Consider the following 24,354-nt stretch of genomic DNA (forward strand, 5'->3'; position numbering starts at 1 on the left):
ATGTTTAGGCAAACACATGTATGTTCTTTGATATAGTAAAATGTCTCTCTTTAAAATTCCTTTAAACAGGATTTGTTTAGGACAGCAGCGTTTTCTTTTTTTATTGAATCTTCATAGTTCTTAAAAGCATAAGGGCCATCCATTCGGAAAGTAGGAGACTCTGCGGCCTCACACCCTCTGACGAGTAACAGTCCATCATTACATAACATTAATAAATAACCTTCGACGACGGCTATGAATGGAGCTTTGCTTTGTGGTAGAAACACTCAACACTTCAAAGATACTACAGTTGGGGGAAATGTCTTGTAAATAAAGAAAAAGCACTTAAGATAGCTTTTTTTTTTCCTTCAAAAAGTCTTTAGTTTTATAAATTTTCTTTAAAACAGTAAGCAAAGCACCACGTTCTTCTTATCAGAATATCTTCTGTCCTCATAATATAATTAATAAGGACAATTATATTATTCATTTCAAGAAACATTATACCTTTCATTTCTCCCATTCTTCATATTAGAAGTACTACATTTCCCAGTGTATGTACACTAGACACTGGGATAATGAATGAAATATAATAATTTGGAGGGATATATGTAATTTATAACCAAAACTTACCCAGGATCGCATATTTGCATATTTACAAGTTAGTGTATAGCTTTGACTTGGATTACAAAGTGCGAAAGAAAACTTTCAAAATGATTGTAGTGCAGAATAGAACATTTTCCCCTTTCCAGGAATCGTTTCCACTTTGTCTCCAAAGTAGCAAATCAACAGCATCTGACGTGTGGTCTTGGTGGAGGCAATTCTGGTGGAATCTCGGGTTCTGGTTGTAATGAGAGGATACTATTGGACAACTCATTCCTTAAAATATCCAGGGGCATCTTCGGGATAAGCAAAAGACAAAAATTCATTGTAACTATACAACGTATATGTAAGTGCTCTGCAAATCGTACAATTACATAAGAACAAAGTATTTTTATATAAAGCTTTTTAATCATCAAAGTTTAATTAGACATTCAAATATTAAGCCAAAAAACAAAAACCAGGTTCAGGATGCATCCAGTAACAAGACAAACACTGCCCAGTTTACTTTAAACCAATGTGGAAGAGATAAGATGTATCTCATAAACATGTATTTTTCATAACCCAGCATAATGGAAACTTAGTGCATTAATAAATGAAAAAACTATTCTGTATGTTCAGGGGGTACAGCAAAGAAATAACCTCTGAACAAAGAAATAACCTCTCTGATAAAACAACCATTTTATTAGAAGCTTCTGAATTATGTTTGAATTGAGTAGATAACAGGTAAAAGCAACAGAAAGTTCTTACTAAAAAATCTTTGAACGTAAGCCTAAAGATGCCCATAAGCCTAAAGATGCCCAATGAAATTGCTGCTGCTCAGTGAAGCTGTCTAGCAATTTCCCTGGCATTTAGCATCAAAGGCTTTGGCAATGGAATCGAGCTCGTGCTAAAAAGCAGAGCACGAGTGAGGCAAAGACCATGGCTTCTCGGCTGAGATACCTGCACTTTCTGCTACTCTCCTCCGTCTGTATCTAACTTATCCTTGCAGGAAAACAGGAAGAAAAAGAAAAGCAAATGTTAATTAACAAGGCGCATTGTTATACCAGCTCCAGTCACTCCACCAAACTGTATTTAAGGCTAAGCAAATACACTGGGCATCAATACCAAGGACACTGAAAACCACTGGATGGAAAGTAGCTGCTGCTGTAGCAGGCATCTGGGTCAAGTTAACAACTTTACCTGGCTCCTAAGACTGAGAAAATACTATACTTCCTTTCAAAATAAAAAATTCTCATCCAAAAAATAAAAAAGGAAACAATAAGTTTCAGATGAAATACTTTCATGTAGTTTTTTTTTTTTTTACCTTTTTCAGAATGTCATCAACAAGTTTCAGAAATATTTCATCCACATTGAAGTTATCCTTGGCACTTGCTTCACAGAACCGCATCCCAGTGATCTGCTGTGCAAACTAAGGAAAAAACCAGTATTTTTTCTCCGTGGGGGTACAATGCAGTCTAATGTAAAGAGCATGAGGCCAACAATGGGGGAATCATATTTCTGGATTTCAGCTTTAAGGGAAGGGGTGGACTAAAGGTTTGTAAAAGCCCATTTATGCTTAACTGTGCAGTTCGTGAGTGCAGCAAATTCCTACACTGTAAGTAAATAAAACAAAATCCCTACGGCGGTACTGTAACCTTCAAAGCAAATTATGTGGCCAAATTTCTAAAACTGTAATGTATCTGACATTTAAAATGGGAATATCACTGATTCTCCAAGGAAGGTTAAAATACATGCAGCAGTTCTCAACCTGTGGGTTGTGACCCCTCTGGGGGTCAAACGACCCTTTCACAGGGGTCGCCTTAGACCACTGGAAAACACATATTTCGAAGGTCTTAGGAACAGAGACACCGCTCCTCTATCCGTCTCCAGGCGGGCCCGCCCACATGCAGATACGCCCACAAACAACATGAGGAACGTATTAAAGGGTCGTGGCATTAGGAAGGTTGAAAACCACTGCATTAGAGTAAGAAAAAATCATGAAAGCGATTTTATGCTTTATAAAAATGTTTCTTTGTATAAAGTGTAAGGTTAGATAATAATGTAGCATATATACTAGTGTGGTTTGTTTTTTTCCGTTTCAAAATGAACATAAGGAAGCAAGAACTTAAAAAAGCAAATATATGAGAAGGATGTGATTGATAGCTGTATAACTATTTCATAATTTAAAAAATAAGTAATTTGTTAAAAGAAAAAGTTTATCAACGGCTAATTGTACAAAGTGTGGGAACTGTGATTTCTCTCTCCTGCTCCCCATATTTCTCTCACCTTTTCACCTTGCTGTCTGGTGATTTCTCTGTCAGTTTCACAGTCCAACTTATTTCCAACTAAGAGAAGTTCAGCATCTTCTGAAGCATACTGTGAAATTTTAAAAGAAGCTGCATTTCAAAAATGGGCATTGTCATATGCTGACAGGAAATGTAAACCAATCCAGTATTTTCACTCTACAAATCTCTGAGCATCTCCTTGTCCCAGGCAGGCCTGGTTTCTGTGGTGTGTAAACGGCTCACAGTGCTTGAGAAAGAAAAGTGGTCACAGGCACTATGAACCACAATGTTCTTAGCCTTTGACCAGTAATTCCTTAGAATCCACCCTAAGGAAATGATTCAAAATACAGGCAAAGCTCTATACTTAAAATGATCATCAACAGAAAACCATAAAAATCCAACAAAATAGACAAAGAATGAAATAAGTTAAGGTACATAAAAGAATGCAGCCATTAAAAAGAAATAGGAAGGTCTTCATGATAGAATATTGTGAAATAAGCAGGATATAACACTAAATAAAGTACAAATCCAATTTGTTTCTTCAGGACAGTAGAACTACAGATTTTTAAAATTTACTTTTGTGCTTTTCTTGATTTTCCAAATATTCTATATGTGAGGTATCATTAATTTTATAATCAGGAAAATATAGTAGTTAAGCTAGTTTTAAAAAATATATAAGGCACAATAGAATTTCTCTCTTTAAAAAGGTTAAAATCCCTTAAATAACTCATTTAATTTGGTGTATTCTAAAAAATTATTTGAGATAGACTACAATAAAAGGCATCTGAATAACATGACCCTGGACAAGCTACTGGGTCTTGGTCTCCTTATTAGATGTACAGGTAAGAGAATAGGCTGGTATGGAGTAAGAACAGTGCCTGGTACACAGGAAGCACCCAAGAAAAGACTGCACTTCCTCAAAAAAGAGTAAAAAGCAAGAGTCAAGTATAACAAAGAGGAGAGCACTAGACCTCAAGACCTTGGCAGGTTCACAAAATGAAGCACCCCATGAGGCCCTTGCTTTCGGTTTTAAATTCATTACATTCCGAAAAATTTAACCAGCAATTAGAACTGCTCCTTTCTAATTTCCTTAGGAGCATACTCTGTGGCTTCAGTATGGCAGGAAATCAGTATTCAGTGACATACAATCACAGAGCTGGCCTCAGGTCCCATTCATCTCTGTAACCTTGGTCCCTAACACATTTTAAAGAGGCACACACTGATAACAAACAGTATTGGTAAAATTGGCAAACGTTCTCCCATGTTATCTAACAGATGGGTTTAATCCAATTTGTAAACAAAAATTCAAAAAAATTAATATATTTATAATATATTAAATGTGCTTGTTATGCAAAGGAACTAACCATCAATCACATTAAGGGGAAGGAAGAAAACTCAAAATGTGGTCTTTGTATAACACACGCACCCCTAACTGCTGTCTTCTAAATGTATATTTTGGGTACACATTTCTTAGAGGAGTACTCAATTTACTGTAATCATCTAGACCCAGAGTATCTATATAAGTCGATCATGAGCCAAAGGGGAAAATCTGTCCCAAATGAGAAACTAAAGGACATCTACAATTTAAGGGCAGATGTCCTGTGGATGACCAAGGCCCTTGGAGTGTCCACAGACACTGTGGAGAAGGCCATCTCCTTGAGATTTTCCTGTGAAAACTCACAAAATGAGTGTCCGAGTAAACGTTCTGCAGAAACGAGAATGCCCTTTATCTAATTCCACAAATGCAACCTGATATAGTGGACTGAGCATGTTTGGGCTCTAAAGTCAGACAACCCAGGACATCAGAATAAAAATCTGGTTTTATTATTTATAATAAATATGTTGTAATATGGACTAAATGACTTTTAGTATATAAAAGCATACTTCCTAAATATGTTTTCTCTTTCCTTTTATAAGGATTAACACCCACGAGCAAAGAGTTTACATCTGTGAGGAAAATGCAACACTTACCTTATCAATCATCTTCATCCATTTTGGCAAATCATCAAATGTCTCCTTCTTAGTAATATCATATACTAATATAATCCCCTTGGCACTTCTGTAATAAGCTGAGGTAATGCTGTTGAATCTCTCCTGACCTGCTGTGTCCCTAAGAAATAGCAGCACAATAAATGAGTTCCCAAACCATCACCACAGTAAGCAACTCCACATTCCAGCGCACACACGGAGAGCAATGGCCCCACCAGGCTGATCCTTCCAGTAACCAGGCAACTCCTCAAGCCTGTGCATGTTCATTATTAGTGGGAATAGGTTTTCTGAGCTAGTTACATTCAAACATAAACATAAAGGAGTCCCAATTTCTTTCAAACCAAGCTTTTAAAAATAAAAAAATGAGAATTTTTATGGCAAAGTCACAATAAAAGTGGGGAGAGAGAAGGCAGATCCTGCATAATTTAACGAAAGATGCTAAAATCCTATACATGGCAACATCTTAATTGGAAAAAAAAAATCTTTCAATGTGAAAACTCATGCAAAAATATCATTAAGCATAAAAGTGATTTTTGATTTCTTAACACATACCTAAGTGGCTCACTTTAACTAACATTAGCTTTGGAATGAATTTTTGACATTCTAGAATAAAATTATAAAAGTATGAGGTAACTTAATACTATAAATTACGTAAGTACACTTGGCCACACTTTTCGCTCCCACAAAGACATGAACTTTATTCTAGAAGGTTCTAAGTTTTTAATCTACTACACTATGAGGAAAGTTGTTTTGGACAGAATAAGATAAATAACAAAACTGAACAAGGAGTTAGGTGGTGGGCTGATATTCAACTTTTATTTGTAAATCACAAAGTATTTTTCTCAGTCAGCTTTTTTAGGTATTTCACCTCTATGAACTGGTATGTGAACAGGTGTATATATGCTGTTACTCCCCCAACCCCCTCTAAAGCATGGACTAAATGCCCTCTGGGTGGACAACTGTTTCTGGCAAGCTCTGCGCTGGCCGGCAGGACCACGCCGGCACTGCAGTCCCACGTCCCAGGCACTATTCTTGCTTCTTTGGAGAACTCAAACTTTCTGAAATGAGCTCAGTTTCCTGATGTGTAAAATAGTGGAAAGTGTAACATCCTCTATGTGAGGCTGTTATCAACAAGGAGAAAACGTATGGAGAATAAACTATTTAAGCCTGCAACTCTCCTTTAACCAACCTCAACGGATAATATCTGAGTTGGTTGATAAGAATCCGAAACTAATGAAAAATGCTATAGAATGAGTCTTGCTCTTTTAAAACAGACGAAGTGGTCAAAGGGAGAAGGAAGATATCAAATCAGTTTACAGATACAGTCAGTTCATTATTCTCTGACTGCTATTCTGAAATCTAAGAACTATTTATCCCTCATGCTGAAGGTGACCATTTCAACATGAGGAACAACAGACATAAGCACACTACCAGGTACAGAAGCTGGCTGAGACCTATTTTCTCCATCTAATAAGCCAAGAAACTACTTGAACAAATGAAGCTCAACAGAGCAGGGCTTCTGATCAGGAAAACAATTTCTCTACAGATGATCTATAATTTAGCTTTCCCCAAAACTCTACCTGCCAGCATGCTTCCAGTGGCCATGGTGGGTCACGGTGGTTAAGCTAGGGGCAATGGAGTTAACAAAAATGAGGTTCCTCACTGCAAGGCTATTCAGGATAGCATGTGATTTAGGGGGAGAGTGTGTAACATTTTCCAAATGCATCTGATCGAAGTGCAACTTGTAGGACTGTGTCCCTAAAACTCCCTTTGGCAGTGGTGCTATAATTTATGGCTTCATTCAGATTGAAGTTACCACCAATTAGTTTATATTACTGATGTTATGCCAAACAAATGAAAAAACTTGTTGGCAAATTTATTTCACATAAAAACAAAGCCATTTGCCCTGACCGGTTTGGCTCAGCGGTAGAGCGTCAGCCCCACAGATCAATGAGTCTTGGGTTCAATTCCGGCCAAGGGTACTTACCTCAGTTGCAGTTTGTCCCCGCTTCTGGTTGGGGTTGTGTGGGAGGGAACCAGTCAATGTGTCCCTCTCACACTGATGTTTCTCTCTCTCTCTCCCTCCTTCCCACTCTATCTGAAGATAAACAGAAAAATATTCTTGGGTGAGGATTTAAAAAAATAAATAAAAACAAAGCCATTTGCTTTGTTCCAGAGGACACAAGAATCCCATGCTGCCCTTGACTGGAAGGCCCAGGAAAGCCAAGGCTGGTCTGTTTTTGTCCACCAGGGTCCGGTAGGGTGCCTGACCCAGAGCGGCCATCAATAAACATGCGCTGAACAAAAGGTTACATGTTTAAAATGTAGAAAGTTGAATTCAGTTTACCAAGTATTTATTAATAAGTAACTACTACATGGCAGCACCATAAAAATCCTACACAAGTCTCTCCTTTTCAAAAAATTAGATAAGGTACCAATCTGATCATGCTTTCATCTTTCTGTGAAGATGCAGAATCCTAATATTTCCTTCTCTTTATCACCATGAACCTGAACTGTCACTGTAATGACAGAGCTGGTATCTAGAGGTTTGCAGTTTATTAATGCCCACTAAATCATCATTTACTACAGCTAGCATGTGATCTTACTATTATTTCTCTCTCTGCTTTTGGTATAAATTTAAAAAATTCCTGCAATTCTGTTTCCCCAATTTGGTAATACAATGATGTTTTAAAAATTCAAAGATTCTCTTTTGTTAAATATTTAATACATCCAGTTAAGTGACACAATTACTAATTTGAAGGGCAGGAACCAATTTCATATGTGAATGCACCACCTGTTCCAAGCCTGGAACAAAAGGAAAGGAGCTTGATGTGAATATAAGAATGTGGGTGCAAACCAAATTTCCCAACAGCAGAGACTGGCACGATGGGCAGAATGAGGGGCCCTTACATAGAGCACTTCAACTCTACGTTTGCCTAAAGGTAGGGGACGAATTTCATGGCTTCATTCCATTTCTACACAATGACTCTAAGTCACCAAGTATAATTTCCAGGATAGCATTTTGATGTAAATTCGCAAAATTATATTCTAGCAGAAACATTTAAATTTTAGTTATACTTTCAGTTCTTATATATATAAGTATAGGAACACTTAAGTACAGAGATGAGAAAATGGTCCTTTTCCTATCCCCAGATAATTAAGGAACTAAAAAATGTGACCTAAAAGTGTGACAATGGCATCTGTGGCTTTTAGTACCTTAAACCTTTAAGAATCTACAGTAAATAATATTTTCTTTTCTTCAATTAGTTATATCCAGAAATCATTAAGAAAAAAAATGCATTTCTTCTGACAACACCTCTGTGAAGACCGACTGGCAATGCTTCCATGGACTGACAGTCTACAAAATCGGAGCACAGCTATTATTAGCAGTCTCTTTGAAGAGTTCCTTCCAATTACATTGGCGCCTCCTATGCCCTCAAATGGTGACAGTAAAATGACAACAACATGCCCTTGACAAAGCAGATTACAGCAGCAATAGCACAAGTACTGCTGCTGACTCCAAAATAAGCCACGTGTTACTTTAAGTAATGAACCACGACTCCAGCACTTCCTTTCTACCTACTGGATAACAATAATGTCTTTTCCTTCAGGAAAAGACGGGTCCTACTTCCTAACTGAATCACTGGGATATTCCCCATAGAAAACTTGCAATCATACTTTCAATAAATTCAGTGAATCTTGTTTTTCCCCTCAGTTATATTCTTTGCCAATGTTGTCGAGTTTTGAAACTTTCGAAAACTAAGTCTGAGGAGTGATGAGCGAAGGAGAAGCAGAGGAGTTATCTGAGGAAATGCTTTTACATCCAAGAGAGAAGTGTTTTCGGGGTGCCCCTTGCATTTCTTGGAACTGCACTATCACACTTTCCCTGTGGACTGGGATTCACAAGGTAGGGCCCTCTTAGATCAGATTCAAAGGCACTGAAATGAGATTCCAGAAGAATCCAATGTCACCAGCACAGACTTTAGTGAGCAGAGCTCAGGGAGGCACTGGGCATGGGGACACACTTCTGTGAAACAGATTATTACTGCCTGCAATGAAAACTAAAACTAAAGCATTAATATATGAATTGAGATGTTTTATACACAGGCCACCATGTCATTTAAACACTGCTGTCCTCCACTAAACAAGCTTCACAAACATGCTAATATTAGCTATATTTCCTTTGTGAGGCGATCTCCATTAAACAAGTATCTCATCTACAGGCACTATGTACAAAGGTGGCCATACTCTGAATTCTTTTAAGGATGGTCTTTACCTTAAAGAACTTATAAAACTGAAAAAAGCAGCTCATGTGAAAGATACTTTATTGCCATTTCCAGAGTTCAAAGAATGGGCAGCAATTCACAAACCAGTTTGCTGCCTTTCTAATCAGGGGCTAATCTAGTAAGAAATATGCATTATTTTTGCTATCAAGTATTTAGGTAAGACTGTTACTATTTTATAATTGAGTTAAAACAAAAATATTTTTTAAAAAATGCCAAAAAATTCTTAAAATGGGTTATATAGTCACAGATGGTCAAATAATTACCTCAGACACCTCCGGTGGCAAACAACGCTGGTTCAGCTGCAGCTGTGCCCCAGACAGGGACACGGATGAAGAATGAAGGCATGGCACTAACATTCAAGCATTAGGTGACCGATGATGCCACAGATGAGGCAGCAATTAACGCAGATGAAAGCAAACACACACATGGTGGACAAACACTCAGAGCTGAGGTTGACCTGCCGAGAGGAGTTAGTAAGCTGAGTACACTGCAGCTGTGTTGTTAAAAACAAAAGGGCATTTTCAGAACATCTCTGCGGTGACTTTTAACCACCACCAGACCTGATCCTTTCTCCACAGATCGGTTCCCTACTGCCCCCGGGGCTGCTGAGAACCAGCAGAGAGCTCTTGGAGGTAGAGTTGTAACACTCTGGTTTGGTCTTTCATACGATTATGATGTGAGAAAGGGGCCAGGGATTCATTTCCAGTTGATATTAATGGGGGGTGCCTCACATGCTATCAGCAATATGGCCAGAAGGAGTGCGTGTGTGTCCCACGGTGATATTCACACTGTGCCATCAAGAACAGTCCCTCAACTATCTAGATGCTATTTGGCTTGAAACTGTACAAATCTGGTCAGACACGTACTGAACTTCCTTTGAATACTATCAAACAAATAACTTTAAAAACATGAAGACAAGCATTTCAGCAATCATTTTAGTAATGACAGTTTTGTCTAATGATTTGAAAATAGAGGCAAAAAGGTTCCAAATTAACTATCATTAACATTCTTCTTTGCACAATTCCCCATGTGCAAATGTATAAAATAGACTCTTCTAAATTCTCTCTCACTGTTCATTTTATTTAAACTTGAGCGAAGGAGAGGAAAAGTAGGAGAGGTAAACCAGCTCAATGGTTAATTGTATTAGACAAGCATATGGATTGTTAAACACATACGGCAATTACTGGGTACAGAGTCACCACTTACCAGATCTGTAGTCTAATTTTCTTTCCTCTTAGCTCTACAGTTTTGATTTTAAAGTCAACACCTATAAATAAAACAAGTGAAGATAAAGCAAAAACAATAACGATGCAATTTGTCAAAAATAATCCCATTTACATAAAAAGCACTGATATCAGTAAATCTCAAAAGAAAAAAGGAGAAGTATGCCAGCATCTCTTAAGAGCTCACTCACTCCACACTTTAATACACAATTGTGAGTTGTAGCATTTACTATTCATAATATAATTTTAAAAACTTTTTAGTTTTTAATTACCACAATATAATCTATTACTACTATAAGTTTAGCACAAAAACCATTTAAAATTACATTTAATAATCAAATTAATAAATGGCTTTAAAAGAATGTTATCTTGGTGAAAATTCTTACACAGAATACTGGAAATAATCTTGATTTCAAACAGCCTTAGTCTGAATTTAGAAATCATTAAACTTTTTAGCATTCACACAAAATTCAGTTAATATATACACATGATTTCTTTATTATACTGTCAAAAGTGTGGAAGAGAAATTATTTTTAAAAAATTTACACATAAAAATGAACAAACCCAATTTTTATTTATTTTCATATATTAATAAGCAAACCATCATGAATCACTGTCCCTTTCCAATTCAGCCTTTAAAGCTTCAGATAGTTTTTAAACCAAATTTTCATTTGTACAGGTTATCTTATAAGTGTCTCAGTTATAGAAAACTTAAGTATTTCAAACAGTATTTTTACATAATTTTCAAAACTAAAAAAAAGTAAATCAAAGGGATGCTGGCTAAATTTGAGAACTAGAAACACATTCTTTTTTTTTTTTTATCCTCACCCGAGGACATTTTTTTTTTGTTCAGGTAGAGCAGGAGGGAGAGAGAGGGGGAGAGAGAGAGAGAGAGAAACATCGATGTGAAAGGGACACATTGAGTGGCTGCCACCTGCACGACCAACCAGGGATGAGGACAAACTGCAACCGAGGTACATGCCCTTAGCGGGAACCGAACCCGGGTCTCTCGGGACCGCAGGCCGACGCTCTAACCGCTGAGCCAAACCGGCCAGGGCTAGAAACACATTCTTTCCAGGAACTACTTTCTGACTGCTTTGTAGAATCCAGGGTCCCCATGCTGTCTGGCCTCCGCCAAGCTGGGGGAACACGGCTACCACTGAATGCCGTGTGGCCACACAGAGTGGGACCCCACTCCTAGCTCTCCATCTCAGGGAACTGATACAGCATTTCAAAGTCAGATGATATTCTTGAGGTGAAGGGAAAGGCATATGACTGGCTTTTATTAGTAACACACTGCAGACACCAATGCAACATCAAAAGACATGTTTAAACCCTGGGCGGAGGCGGGGCAGTAGCCCTCATCTGTACAATACAGAAAAGTTGCATGAATATAAAATGTCACAAGAAAACAAAGCTAGAGAATACTCCATTACACTTCAATTCTTAATTTCTCATACCACATATAATTTCAAATGTCACCGAATGAAACCTGGTTAATTCAATTTCACTTTCAGTTCTGGAACAAATTTGCTTTCCAGAGTCAAATGACACTCTGAAACAGCCTTGAAACAGGAAGCATGAGTGTGCACCACCAATATCCTCAGAGTTCCTTGATGGCTCAACCAAAGCCATTCTAGAAATATTTTAATCAGAAAGGACATAGGTCAAGGGATGTAATCCCTGTATTAATGGGTGTATACTGCTCTATTTGAGTCACTGTGTCTTCTATTTGATCTTAAAGACCTTTAATAGTAATGACAGTGGACATTTGTCAAACACACTGTGCCCAACATCCAACACATGGAATCCTGCCGCAGACCAGTGAGGAATGCACTATTATTCTCATTTTACAGAGGAAAACAACAGAGCGGAGAGAGGACAAGGTGATTTCATTAAGGTCTTAGCACAAGCTGAGTGGCAGAACCTAGATTCAAATTTATAATACTGTCCACAGTGAAGTCATTATAATCAAAGTCAGATGTCTCAGAACAGACATTAACTTTGCAATTTGTCTTTTTCTTTGTATGTCTTCATAAATCTTAGCAATAGCATAAAGAATGTGTATTTAGTGCTGATAAGCTTTGTAGGTTCCCCCTTTTAAGGCAAAACATTTTCAAAACATCACTGTATTTCTTTTTGCTAGGCCATAGAAGTTACAAAAGTCAAACAGCAACAAAACAAAACAAAAAAACCCAGAAGTTTTTTTCTGCACATTCCTTTCCAGCAAAAGCTAAAAAAATAAAAAGCGAAGTACACCATGGTCCACGCCTATGATTACAGCTGAATGGATGTCCTCCTCCTTTCTCTTCTCTGCCCTACCCTACAACCAAAAATCTGATTTTTCTAAACACTTTCAGGAATTTGAAGCATTTCAGACTTTGAAATAAGTCTCAATTCAAATAATGGCTGCAATGTTACTGCTACTTTATTGTATTTCATTTATTTATTTTTGGTACATGCCCCTAACCACTAGGGCCTAGTGGGAACTGAACCCAGGACTCTCTGGTCTGCAGGCCGATGCTCCAACTGCTGAGCCAAACAGGCCAGGGCTGCTAATTTATTTTTTATTTTTACATTTTTAAAGATTTTTAAATTGATTTTTATAGATAAGAAGGAATAGGGGGAGAGAAACATAAATGTGAGAGTGAAAACACCTGATAAGCTGAATCCTGCATGCCCCCTGACCAGGCATCGAGCCCCTAGCCCAGGCATGTGTGCTGACCGGGAAACGAACTGGCAACCTTTTAGTGCACAGGACAATGAGGTACACTGGCCAGGGCCCTGCCACTTTATAATACTAGTTTTTCTTTCAAGGATATATACCTTTTAAGTGTCATCCAATTTTGGATATAGTATTTCTACCAAGGGAGAGGATTTCTAGCATTTTCACTAATGGTGAGAAAATAAATTACAAACTGCATAAAGGTAAATTTGACATTAGAAAACAAGTCACCTGACTGTGAAGCCAGTCTTCTGCCTAAACACCACCTACCAAAGCAGGGTACGACACAAATTCCCACAGGAAAACACCATACAAAGGAAAAAGCAATACAAAGTGGGTGTCACAGACCATCTTTCAATTTTTGTACCGAAAGCGCTGAACTTGAGCACTCCTATTTATCTGCCTTTTCCCACGTTCACTATTATGAGTATTCAATGAAATAGAAACTAAGTACTATAACTGGAAAATATTCTGATCGTTCTCAGAAGTAGGTACCATTAAAATAGTAAAATGATTACATATCATTAAAAAATGCTGATCAAGCCTGAGAATGTCAAAGTTTATACTAGCCCTGGCCAGCATGGATCGGAGGTTAGAGCACTGGCCTGTGGACCAGAGGGTCATGGGTTCGATCCCCAGCACTGGTTGGGGCTCATGCCAATCAATGTGTTTCTCTCACATCGATGTTTTTCTCTCTCCCTCCCTCCCACTCCCTCTAAAAATTAACAGAAAAATATCCTTGGGTAAGGTGAAGGATTAACCAACACACAAACACACACATAAAGTCTATCCTAAGTTTAGGAAGATCTCCCGCTCTTTCTTTCATTCCAGGCTGGACGTGCCTCCACTCCAGCACATAAAGATACCGTTTCTCTGTGTCCCTGACACACAAAGGAGCACAAGGAGACAGCCCTGCACTTGGCTAAAACCAACACATAGTGACACCACGAACTACATCAGGCAAGGCAAGGAGAGTCCTGAGGTTCTCAAAGGAGAGGCTTGGGGAACCGAGTGTGTGTGCCACCCGGGAGTCCATCGGGACAGGCAGGCAGTTCCATTTACACGAACCATACATTATAAAAGAATTTCACAGAAAGAGGCTTATTCCCTTCATAACAAAAAGATTAAGGACTAAGTACTTTATGGTGTTTACTGTTTCAGGAACTAGTCTAAGGGCTTTATATTTACTCACTGTACATTAACTCATTGCAGTATATGCTCTTAATTTTATGAGGTAGATATTATTATTTTCGCCATTCTACAGACAAAAAAACAAATCATAAGTTAGTTACTTGCCCAAGGTCACCGAGCTGGTATTAGAGCATAGATCTGAACCTGGGCTGAATGGCTCCAGGTTATGCTCCTCCCTTTGCAGCCTCAACTGACAAACGAGGGAATGGCTGAAAGAGGTATAAACATATATTCAGTCTTAAAAAAGAATCCTGCATTGTTAGGGAAATACTGTAAACGAGAGAGGGATGCTGACTGGCTTGGACTACCACTATTGCTCCTGCATGGGGCAGGCCTTCCTTGGCTCCCTGGTTACACAGACCCTTATTTGAAAAGGCAGTCATTTTGACCTCTTGGTCACAAGAGGAAGAAAATATTGATGGGGGGAGTGAAAGAATCTGGGAAAAATACAAAACACACACACACAAAAACCACCTGAGATATCAAATGATGAATCAGTCATATTTTCTTCTTATGCAAAAAACATTTTTACTACTATTCAGTTTCGGTCCACAAAAACGCAAGGACTGTCAAGTAGATTTTGTACTTTATGCAGGCCACGTGCTTACATTTTATTTCGTATTCTCCTGTATATATTTCAGTATGCATCTGTAATGTAAATTAGGGTAAGGGAACACAACTGGCATTTATAATTCCCTTTTCTAGGCCAGGTATATAAGATATTTTATCCCTCACTCCTGTACTAGGAGATGGGAAGAGTGTAAGCCCTAGTTTTTCCCCCTTTTATAAACGAGGAAAATGAAGTTAAGTCACTTGCCTAAAGATACGCTGACAGCTGTGCTAGTGCTGGGACTTAAATCCAGGACTTTGAGCCTATCTGTGAAATTCACACTTCCCATAATATGCTATATCTGGGGAAGCTCCTAGAATGAGAGTAATGGCCAAGAGAAAGTCAAGTGTTTTTCTTTTTAAGTGAAAAATTAAGAGTGAAAATTTGATGGTAGATGTGTGATTCTTTTCCAGTCAACCAGAAAGCTGAGTTCTGCTGAGTGTCAGGCCTAGAGAGGGGAGACCGCATGTAAGACTAACACAGCTCCTCATTTAGAAGGGGCCTGTTCCATCACCTGAGTTCTGATTTAAAGGGCCTAAAGTTTCTGCATTAAACTGGGCCTGGAAAACCAGGTGAGTTTTATTCATCAGCTGTTTCCATCATAAGTTTGCCTGAGGTGGAAACACAGGTGGTTGTTTTGTTTTGTAAACTAAGAAGGCATTATGTAAACACCAGAAGGCTGTCAGATTTGATGGGAAAAGGCTCTCTATGGAATTCAGTGTTCTATTAGGCCTGTGTTTTCTGATTTTAAAGGAAAAGCATAAAAAAGCCACTACAATCACATTCAATTAAGGGCACTATTTTAGATGCCCTACAAATTCTGGTTTTCCAAATGTCAGAGATGTTCAATCAAAGAACAAAAGGAGAATGATCAATTTCGTCCTCTGCTGAAGTACAACAGCATAGCACTTTACATCTTTTCTAACACGTTATTATGACTATTTCCATGACTCACCTCCCTTTGTGAAAAGGACAAGCCAGGTGAGCAGGCCTTAGCTTTGTGTCCTATAAGTGGTTAGTAGAATGGCATCTTACATAAATATGAACAGCCTCTCAAAAATATCTGCTGACTACTGCACAAAGCTATGTTTTCTTTACAAATTCAAACAAATACTTAATTAGAACAATGAATGTATCTGGCACCTAAGGCTGGAGAATAATTTGGATCTCTCAAAGGAACCAACTCGGCCTTCTTAAGCCAGTTCCAAGATCTGTGACAGGCGGCTACTGGCAGACTGGAGGGAAAGAAGCAATCTCTAAGAATCTGGATCTCTATCACGCATAATGGAACCTTTCTTCTTCAGTGCCAGTGCTGAACAGGGAAAGGCTGAATGCACTTAAGCCAGGTCTTTAAATAGATTTTTATTCAACCTAAACCCCACTGCAACTACATTTCTATACTTCCTCTGAAAGGTAGCTCCTGTATTTCACAAAAAATGGATACACTCAGCACAAGCCTATCAGTGTGCATAAAGATCATTAAATAAACCTAATCACACAATGCATAGTATATGCTGGTTAAAAACGAAACGTTAACCAAGATGCATTGGCTCCTCTCACACTCACATCTCCCTGAGTCATCGTGTTACATCACTTTGGCAGGGAAGTGAAACACTGGCGGGCTTTGGTGTTGGGCTTTTGCAGCGGCAATTCTGGACGACTTTCCCTAATTCTCTTTTAAGTGAAACACTTAGGCAGATCAGCGACGGCTTGGAAGACTACATATAAATACAGAAGAGTACACTAAAACACAAAGTTTAGAATCTGAATCTACTACATGTTCATTCTGGGTTTTCTAAAAATCTCTGATCCAAATGTCCAGAATAAAGTATGAATCATCAATGTCCCTTATCAGTGGTTCCACAGCTTCTAGATAAAGTTGACCAGACACTTGTGAACTGCATTTCATCTATCACGTCTCTTAACATTCAAGGCCAAACCCACAGATTTCTGCCAGGGATTTAGATTCACCTGTTTCTTGGACCCCTCAATTAAGCTTCTAGTTTGACTGCTGGTCCTGATAAAATGCAGTCAGCTGCACCACGAAATTTCCCCAGCCTCAGAAGGGACATCCTGAGTGCACCTTCCCCTTAATACCAGAGTGATGTGATTCCCACTGAGAACACAGGGACTACTGCCAGGGCTCCAGTAAAGCTCCACCATCTTGTAAGACCAGTTACTCTCAGGGGCCAGCCTGTGAAGTTTAACTCATTGCTACAAAACGAGAAAAATGCAGACAGAGTAGGGAGGGTCTCAGAACTAAATTAAAAAAAAATCTTTTAATTCGGATATTCTGTCTTTCCTAATTTGGAGAGGGTCTATTTTGCTTTAAGTCTTTTTTTGTGTGTGAAAAGTTGGCAATTTGTTTTTATTTTTTAAATGTTCTTACTTGGCAAAATAAAAGAATTGGCAATCCCTATGTTGGTCTCCAGCACTTTGGGGGAAATTTCACTGTCCAGGAAAACCAGAATTCTGGTCTTGATGACCTTACTCCTACTTTCTATTTAAAATGTCAAATTTTGGAAAATTTTTATAAATATGCAGAAGGCTTAAGATATGTGACTGAATATTTAGGTAAGAAATCAAATTCTTAGAGCATTATTTTAATATCCAGAAGGCAAGTGACAAGGGATGATTGGGGTACATAGTTAGAGAAAGTCAACTTCACTGATACCATAGATCAATGACATCACTATCTTCACAAGGCTGTTGAGGGTCAGATTAGATAAGCAGGAAAGGGCTTTATGATTCTGATTTTGATCTATCAGAAATGTCGCAAAGCAAAGTAAATATAAATAAATCTCAAAGTAAGTGAAGGAACATAGGAAGAACTCACTGTATCCCTGGCCCTGACCACGTGCTGACCAGTCCTGCCACAGTAGCTAAGTTGTTTACCTCTCTGAGCCTTTGCTTTCTTATCTGTAAAAGTGGGATAACTTTCAGGATTGTTTTGAGGATTAGAAAGAGTACACTTTTGCTGTTACATAGTATATGCTCAACAAATTCTTGCTAGTGTTAAGAGAATGTTTTATTTTATATATAAAGACAATTCAATTACTTATCCAAAATCACAACCTAGTGAGTGGCGGAATCTAAATAAAGAGCCTAGTCTTACTCTAGTGTTTTTTCTAGACAGCAACGCTGCTGGAGTTGGGGGTGGGTGCTGCCTGATGAAACCATTTCATACAAACAAAATTAACAGGTAGCCTCCAATAGTTATATAGAAATAACACACAAGATGACAAATATATAATTTTATGGGTTTTTTTGTATGTTAGATAGTTGTGAATTTCTACAGCCAACTAGTTTATTTTCCATTTGTAAACTGTAAAAAGTTGGTCCTATACTTTTTAAATAACCTGTCAAATTATGCTAGATACTATATTAGACTAAGTAATTCAATTCCATGAATACAGGATACCAAATATTATTTGAAAACAATACTCCATTTAAACAATTTCTATTAAATAATCAATTATTAAAAACAGTCTCTTTAGCTTTTCATACCCTGGTGAATTTTGTGTCTTTTAAACCAAATCAACTTCTGATTTGATTAATAATTTTTTTTAAATCAACATTTTGCTCACTTAAAATAGGTTATTTCAAATCCTTCAGGATTTCCACAATGATCTTTTTTTTTTAATTTTTTTTTTTTTTTTAATCCTCACCCGAGGACATTTTTCCATATTTTCTTCGGATAGAGTGGGAGGGAGAGAGAGAGAGAGAGAAACATCGACATGAAGGGACACATGGAGTGGTTGCCACCCACACGACCCAACCAGGGCCGGGGACAAACTGCAACTGAGGTACGTGCCCTTAGCGGAACCGAACCTGGGTCTCTCTGAACCGCAGGCCGACGCTCCAACCGCTGAGCCAAACCGGCCAGGGCTCCACAATGATCTTTTATAGGAAGTCCAGGTGAGTCTGATTCGCCTTAGAAAGGCCCTTCAGAGGCAATCTCTTCCAGCCTCTGAATTACACAGGCCATCACTTTAGTGAGGTACTGTGGTCTGTGCATGTTCATATCTTTCCCAACGTGCGCAGGGTCTCTTCCAGACTCTGCAGTCAAGAGCAGACCACATCTGCAGGTCTGGACAGGGTAAGAGAAAAGTGCTACTGTTGAAGAGTCTTTCTCTATGCGGAGCTGACTATACTACATGGAGATGAAACTTGACAAACTGGCCTCCGAAGGACCTATGAGCTAAGTGCTAAGATGGCAGGCATTCAGGTGAGGTAACTGCAGTTCCACACCACACCCAACACCATATTTAAATAGCATTTTTCTAAAGGAACTTGAGGAATGAATTTATCTTTACAGCATTCCAATGGGGAGGAAGCCTGCCCTGACCAGTCCTCATCCTATCCCTGGCTGGAAAGTCTTTCACTGTGCTTCCCAAATATTCCGTACACACCTCTACTTCTGCCCTTATCAACTGGGATCATCTTTTCCCCAGGACTCTGGGCCACATCTGGGTAGACTATGTCCTATTCACCACTAAGTCCCCAGTGGATTGCATAGCACCCAACACTCAGTAAGTGCTTAATAAGTTATCTGATAAATGGAAGGAGAAAACAACTCAGATAGAGCCTGAAGGGGGATTCATTAGCTTTCTTAAAATGTCTTCACACTCTGGATCAGACCAGAAACTATCCTCTTTCTCCGAACTTCCCCAATTAATAAACACGTATCAAGCCAAGTACTACAGGCTATGTATGGAGGAAACAAAAATGAGCAAGACAGAATCCAACCACACAACGAACCTCACTGATAGTAGTAGGGGAGGTATCTGAATGTGTAAGCGTATGTATTTATGCTTGTCAAGGGGACAGAGAAATACACTGCCTGGTCTCCTTGCTTCCTGATTTTTTTCTCATTCCCAAATATCCTATGGAACCCTGCCCAATTAGTTTCACTGTCTTCATACCAAAGCCATACTCAGAGACTTTATGGCTCCAGTTGCTATAGAATAAGGTCCACATCCCTCAGCATGGCAGTCAAAGTCTGGAAGCATTCATTCCTAATGTCCCCTAATGCGTCTTTCTCAGAATGTGGGGGTGCTGCTCCACCATGGTCCCAGCTTAGAAAACCCTTCCTCATCTCTCCTCTGCCTTACCCTAAAGCACACCGTGCTCATCTTCTATCTCACCTCCATCCACCCAAGCCCTGCTATCCACCCATTAATGCCTGTGCTGATTTCTTTTCATCACAAAGTACAACTACATTATCTCTCATTTTTATATATTTTAAGTGTGAAGCCATAAAAGATGGGTAATTCTGAAATGCTTTTAGTTCTATTTTATACATGTCAGGCACTAAAGTAACAGTATAAACCCTCTTTTGAAGGTTTAATAACCTCCTGTTTTTTAATATGATCCAAGATTAGATATTTGAAACAGGTCTAGTTATGCTACTGAATTTTAATAGCACGGTCCCAAGGCCAACATTTAAAAAACAAACAGGGTACAGAGAGCACAAGTATTTCCAAAATAATCTATTCCAAACAAGCATTAAGGAAACAAATTCTCACAAACAAAACAAAAAGACAATACAAAATTTGGGGATTACTGCCCTGACTGGTGTTGGTCAGTGGTTAGAGCGTTGGCCTGTGCACCAAAAGGTCATGGGTTCGATTCCCAGTCAAGAGCATGTACCTGGGTTGCAGGTTCATTCCTGCCCCGGTCACAGCCTTCGTGGGAAGCAACCAATTGATGTGTCTGTCTCACACTGATGTTTCTCTCTCCTTCTCCTTCCATTCTCTTTAAAAAACAATGGAAAAAATATTCCCAGGTGAGGATTAACGACAACAAAATTGGGGGTTTAATTTTTTTGTTACATGGTAATTTAAAACCAATTTACCCCAAACTGTATTGGTTGGAACTACCACTGGTTACAATACTAAATATATGTACAAGAATACAGAATGACACAGAAACCACTCATTGACTGTCACTGAAGGTGGATGCCCTTTATTTTGAAGAACCACCTCATCAATGTGGTTCCCCAGCTTTGACAGCTTTTAAGTGGTTTTCCATAGAAACAACTATTACCCACACCCACCTGAGTGACCTCAATGCCAAGTCCTGTACATCTGACTTCATTAAAAATTTCCCCTGCAGTTTCAATTTTAGGTCAGAGGCATTATACTTCCTGACCTAGAGTGTTACTGTATTTACTTCATTGTACTTCACCCACCGGGGTGGTACTGGATGACTTATCTCCACTTTTTCCTGTCCCTGGGTTATTTGAGGTCATGGACAAGTGCAGCTGAAGTCCCTCTGCCCCGCATTTATCGTTAAAACAAGAAATTTACTGTACTTTTAGTCTTAATATTCTCCACAGGAAATTTTAAACTTTACATTATAAAAGTGAGTTCAAATTTAGAAAATAAACCCTGGTTTATTGTGGAAATGCTTTCGAGGGACAGCTAAGGCACTGTTTGCTATATCCTGTTTGCTATAGATGACCCACTGTGGCCTCTAGCCAGGGGCAAAGCTTCAACTTCATTACACTGCCCACCTGCTGCCCACCTCGCAGCACCTTTTCCTTGGGTGAGTAATACAAGGGTAGAGACTTTCCATAGAGAGACGCTCACACTGTGTCCGAGGGCTGAACGGAACCAATGCATCACCTCACCTCATGACCGCCTTTGGGGGGTGCGCGAGGGGCGCCGAGACGCCAGTGTTCTATAACCCGCTCCCACCAGGACCTTACGAGGGCGTGAGAAGTTTGTGCCGGGAGAGGAGGCTCCAAGAGCAAGTCTGCGTGTAAACTACACTAAATTTCTCTGTCTGGCTGTGGGATCAAGGTTTCCACGGGGTCCTCCCCCGACCCCTAGATTTCACCGAGAGACCCCATCCACCAAATGCAAGGCCACCCAGAGCCATACAGTTGAAGTGGAAAAGCTGAGACCCGATGAGAAACGAGGCCGACAGAGCGAGGGCACCAGCTGGGGCCCAGGGGACTGGGGAAGGCAGCGCCGGGGGCAGGAGGGCCCATCCCCGGGTCCGGCCCAGCCGCGGAGCCCTTACCCACGGTGGACTTGCAGGCCTCGCAGAAGGTGTCGTCGGTGAAGCGCTCCATCAGGCTGGTCTTGCCCACGCCCCGGGAGCCGATGATGATGACCTGTAGCTTGAAGTCAGCAGGCCTGGGGGGCTGCTTCCTCCGGCGGGCCGGGCCACCAGACAGCGCCGGAGAGCCCGTGCCCAGGCCGCCGCCGCCCCCTGCCCGCCTCTGCAGCGCGGCGCCCGGATCCATGCACGCATACGGCTCCCGATCGGCCCGCCGCCCGCCGCCGCCGGCTCCCCGGCCGTGTGCCCCGGGCCCCGGTGCCCCCTCGGCCTCCGCCGCGCGGCGCGGGTCAACCCCGGGCTCCGCGTCCGCCCGCTCGAGCGGTCCCGGCCGCCCGCCGGCTTCGCGCTGCAGCTGCGCTGCTGGATGGCTCCCCGCGCCCGCGTCCTCGCCGCTGCCGCTACTGCTGCCGCTGCCGCTGCCGCTGCCGCCGCCGCCGGGAGAGGAGGAAGGGAAACAGCTACTCCGCAGCAGAGGCAGGAGCATCCCGGTCGAGGAGGGGCAGGAAGCGCAGGCGCCGGGCGGGCAGGGCGGGAGGGGCGGTGGGGCCCGCGTCGGGCTGGAGGCGGAGCGCACTTGCGCTCCCTGCCGGCGGGAGGACCGCTCGCCTGAGCGCCTCTGTGGCTGCAGGCTTCTCTCCTCGCTTACTTTGCTTTTTTTGTAGCCCTTCCGCTCTGCTTCCACTGGGTCCAGCTTGCCAGCTCTCTCTTCCCTCTCTTTTCTTTTCTTTTCTTTTCCATCTTCCCCCCTTTTCCTTTTCACGTCTTTCCCTGCTTTCACCGAGCACAATCCCAAAACACCATCCCGATTATTAGCCATTTCTTCCCCAAACCTGTTACACTCTCAAGATGTGTCTCCCAAAGCACTGCCGCAACTCTCAATGTTGTTGCCAGGACGTTCGCAAGCCCCCGAGCCCAACCTGCACCCTCACACCCAGCCACCTCCTGGCTCCCTCCAGACCCGCTCTCTTGCAGACCCCACTCACTGGTAGGCTTCATCTTCTATCATGCGTGTCTTTCATTTTCCACAGCAAACACACGAAATCAGTTATTTTAGCCCTAATTGCTGCCTTATTCAAAAGTAGGAAGTTTTTATTGCACTTAACTTTAAAAATAAGTGGGATGCTCCTTTGGGGAAAGTGAGTGAGTTAGCACTCAAACAGTAAAGTAAGCAAATCCAAGATTGAAACTCCAAAAATTTAGAAATTAAGGACTCGGGTATGTTTTGCCGTTTCTATTTGAAAGGATTTAAAGATACAGAAAATCACTGCTCTGTTTCCTTGCCAGAGATTTGTTTAGCAAATTCCTCAGCGTAAACTTGAGTACCTCAGAACACAGGGTTCTAAATATGATAGGACCTGGCACATCTGCCGAGAATGTTCACGTACCCCAGCAAAATTTCAGCTTTATTTAGAACTGGGTTTAGTAATGCATAGTACACATGGATGTTAGTCTACACACCTGATTTGTAAAAATCTAATATTGCTCTCAAAGTAAATTGGAAGTTTGCTTTTATAAGAGAATTCTTAGCTGTAGGAATCTTTTCAGTCATTCTTGAAATATTTAAAATAAGATTGGATCTCATTATTTTAAACACAGCTCCATCACTTACAATCAGGGAACCATTCTGAGCGGTGGATTTCTCCACTTTTCTATAGGAATGAGAGTAGTGCCCCCATTTGACATTTAGTGTTTTAAATTTTTTTCTTTATTCATTTTAGAGAGAGGAAGAGAGGGGGAAAGAGAGATAGAAACATCCATGAGAGATAACAATGATTGGCCGCCTCCTGCATGCCCCCCAATGGGGACTGGGCCCACAACCTGGGCATGTGCCCTCACCTGAAATCGAACTGGTGACCTCCAGTTCCGGTCAGCACTCAACCACTGAGCCACACTGGCTGGGCACCATTTAGCATTTTAAGGGGAAAAAAAAATCAACAAACAATCTATGCAAAGTGTGTTATAAACCATAACTCACTGTGTGAATGTAAGGAATTAAAGAAAAGGATTTATACATACATGCCTTTTTGGGAATACTATCATGATTTCACAAAGCAAAACACATTTGCAAAGGTAATCTCAAGATTTTAATTTATTTTTTATTTTAGTATTATTTTTTAATTCTCACAGGAGGACATTTTTCCACTCTTTGTTCAGATAGAGTGGGACGGAGGGGGAAGAGAGAGAGAGAGAGAGAGAGAGAGAGAGAGAGAGAGAGATCCACGTGAAAGGGACACATTGAGTGGTTGCCACCGGCAGGACCCAACCAGGGCCAGGGACAAACTGCAACTGAGTTATGTGCCCTTAGCGGGAACCAAACCCTAGTCTCTCTGGACCGCAGGCCAATGCTGTAACCGCTGAGCCAAACCGGCCAAGGTGATCTCAAGATTTTTAATGAGGTCCATTCTGATTTATAGCA

At 40.5% G+C, this 24,354-nt stretch overlaps 1 protein-coding gene across 1 annotated transcript; it reads right to left on the reverse strand.

Moving 5' to 3' along the window:
- Positions 1-91: 91 nt before the first annotated feature.
- Positions 92-22,410, reverse strand: RAB12 (RAB12, member RAS oncogene family). The gene is made up of 6 exons (XM_036245486.1): positions 21,897-22,410; positions 10,325-10,385; positions 4,815-4,953; positions 2,845-2,934; positions 1,883-1,987; positions 92-875 (listed from the first exon to the last, which is right to left on the reverse strand). The coding sequence occupies exons 1-6, from the start codon at positions 22,120-22,122 to the stop codon at positions 762-764; spliced, it is 735 nt and encodes a 244-aa protein (XP_036101379.1). The 5' UTR covers positions 22,123-22,410; the 3' UTR covers positions 92-761.
- Between the last annotated feature and the right edge of the window lie 1,944 nt (positions 22,411-24,354).

This window comes from Molossus molossus, unplaced genomic scaffold (assembly GCF_014108415.1).
Source record: "Molossus molossus isolate mMolMol1 unplaced genomic scaffold, mMolMol1.p scaffold_m16_p_6, whole genome shotgun sequence".
Classification (NCBI taxonomy): Eukaryota; Metazoa; Chordata; class Mammalia; order Chiroptera; family Molossidae; genus Molossus; species Molossus molossus.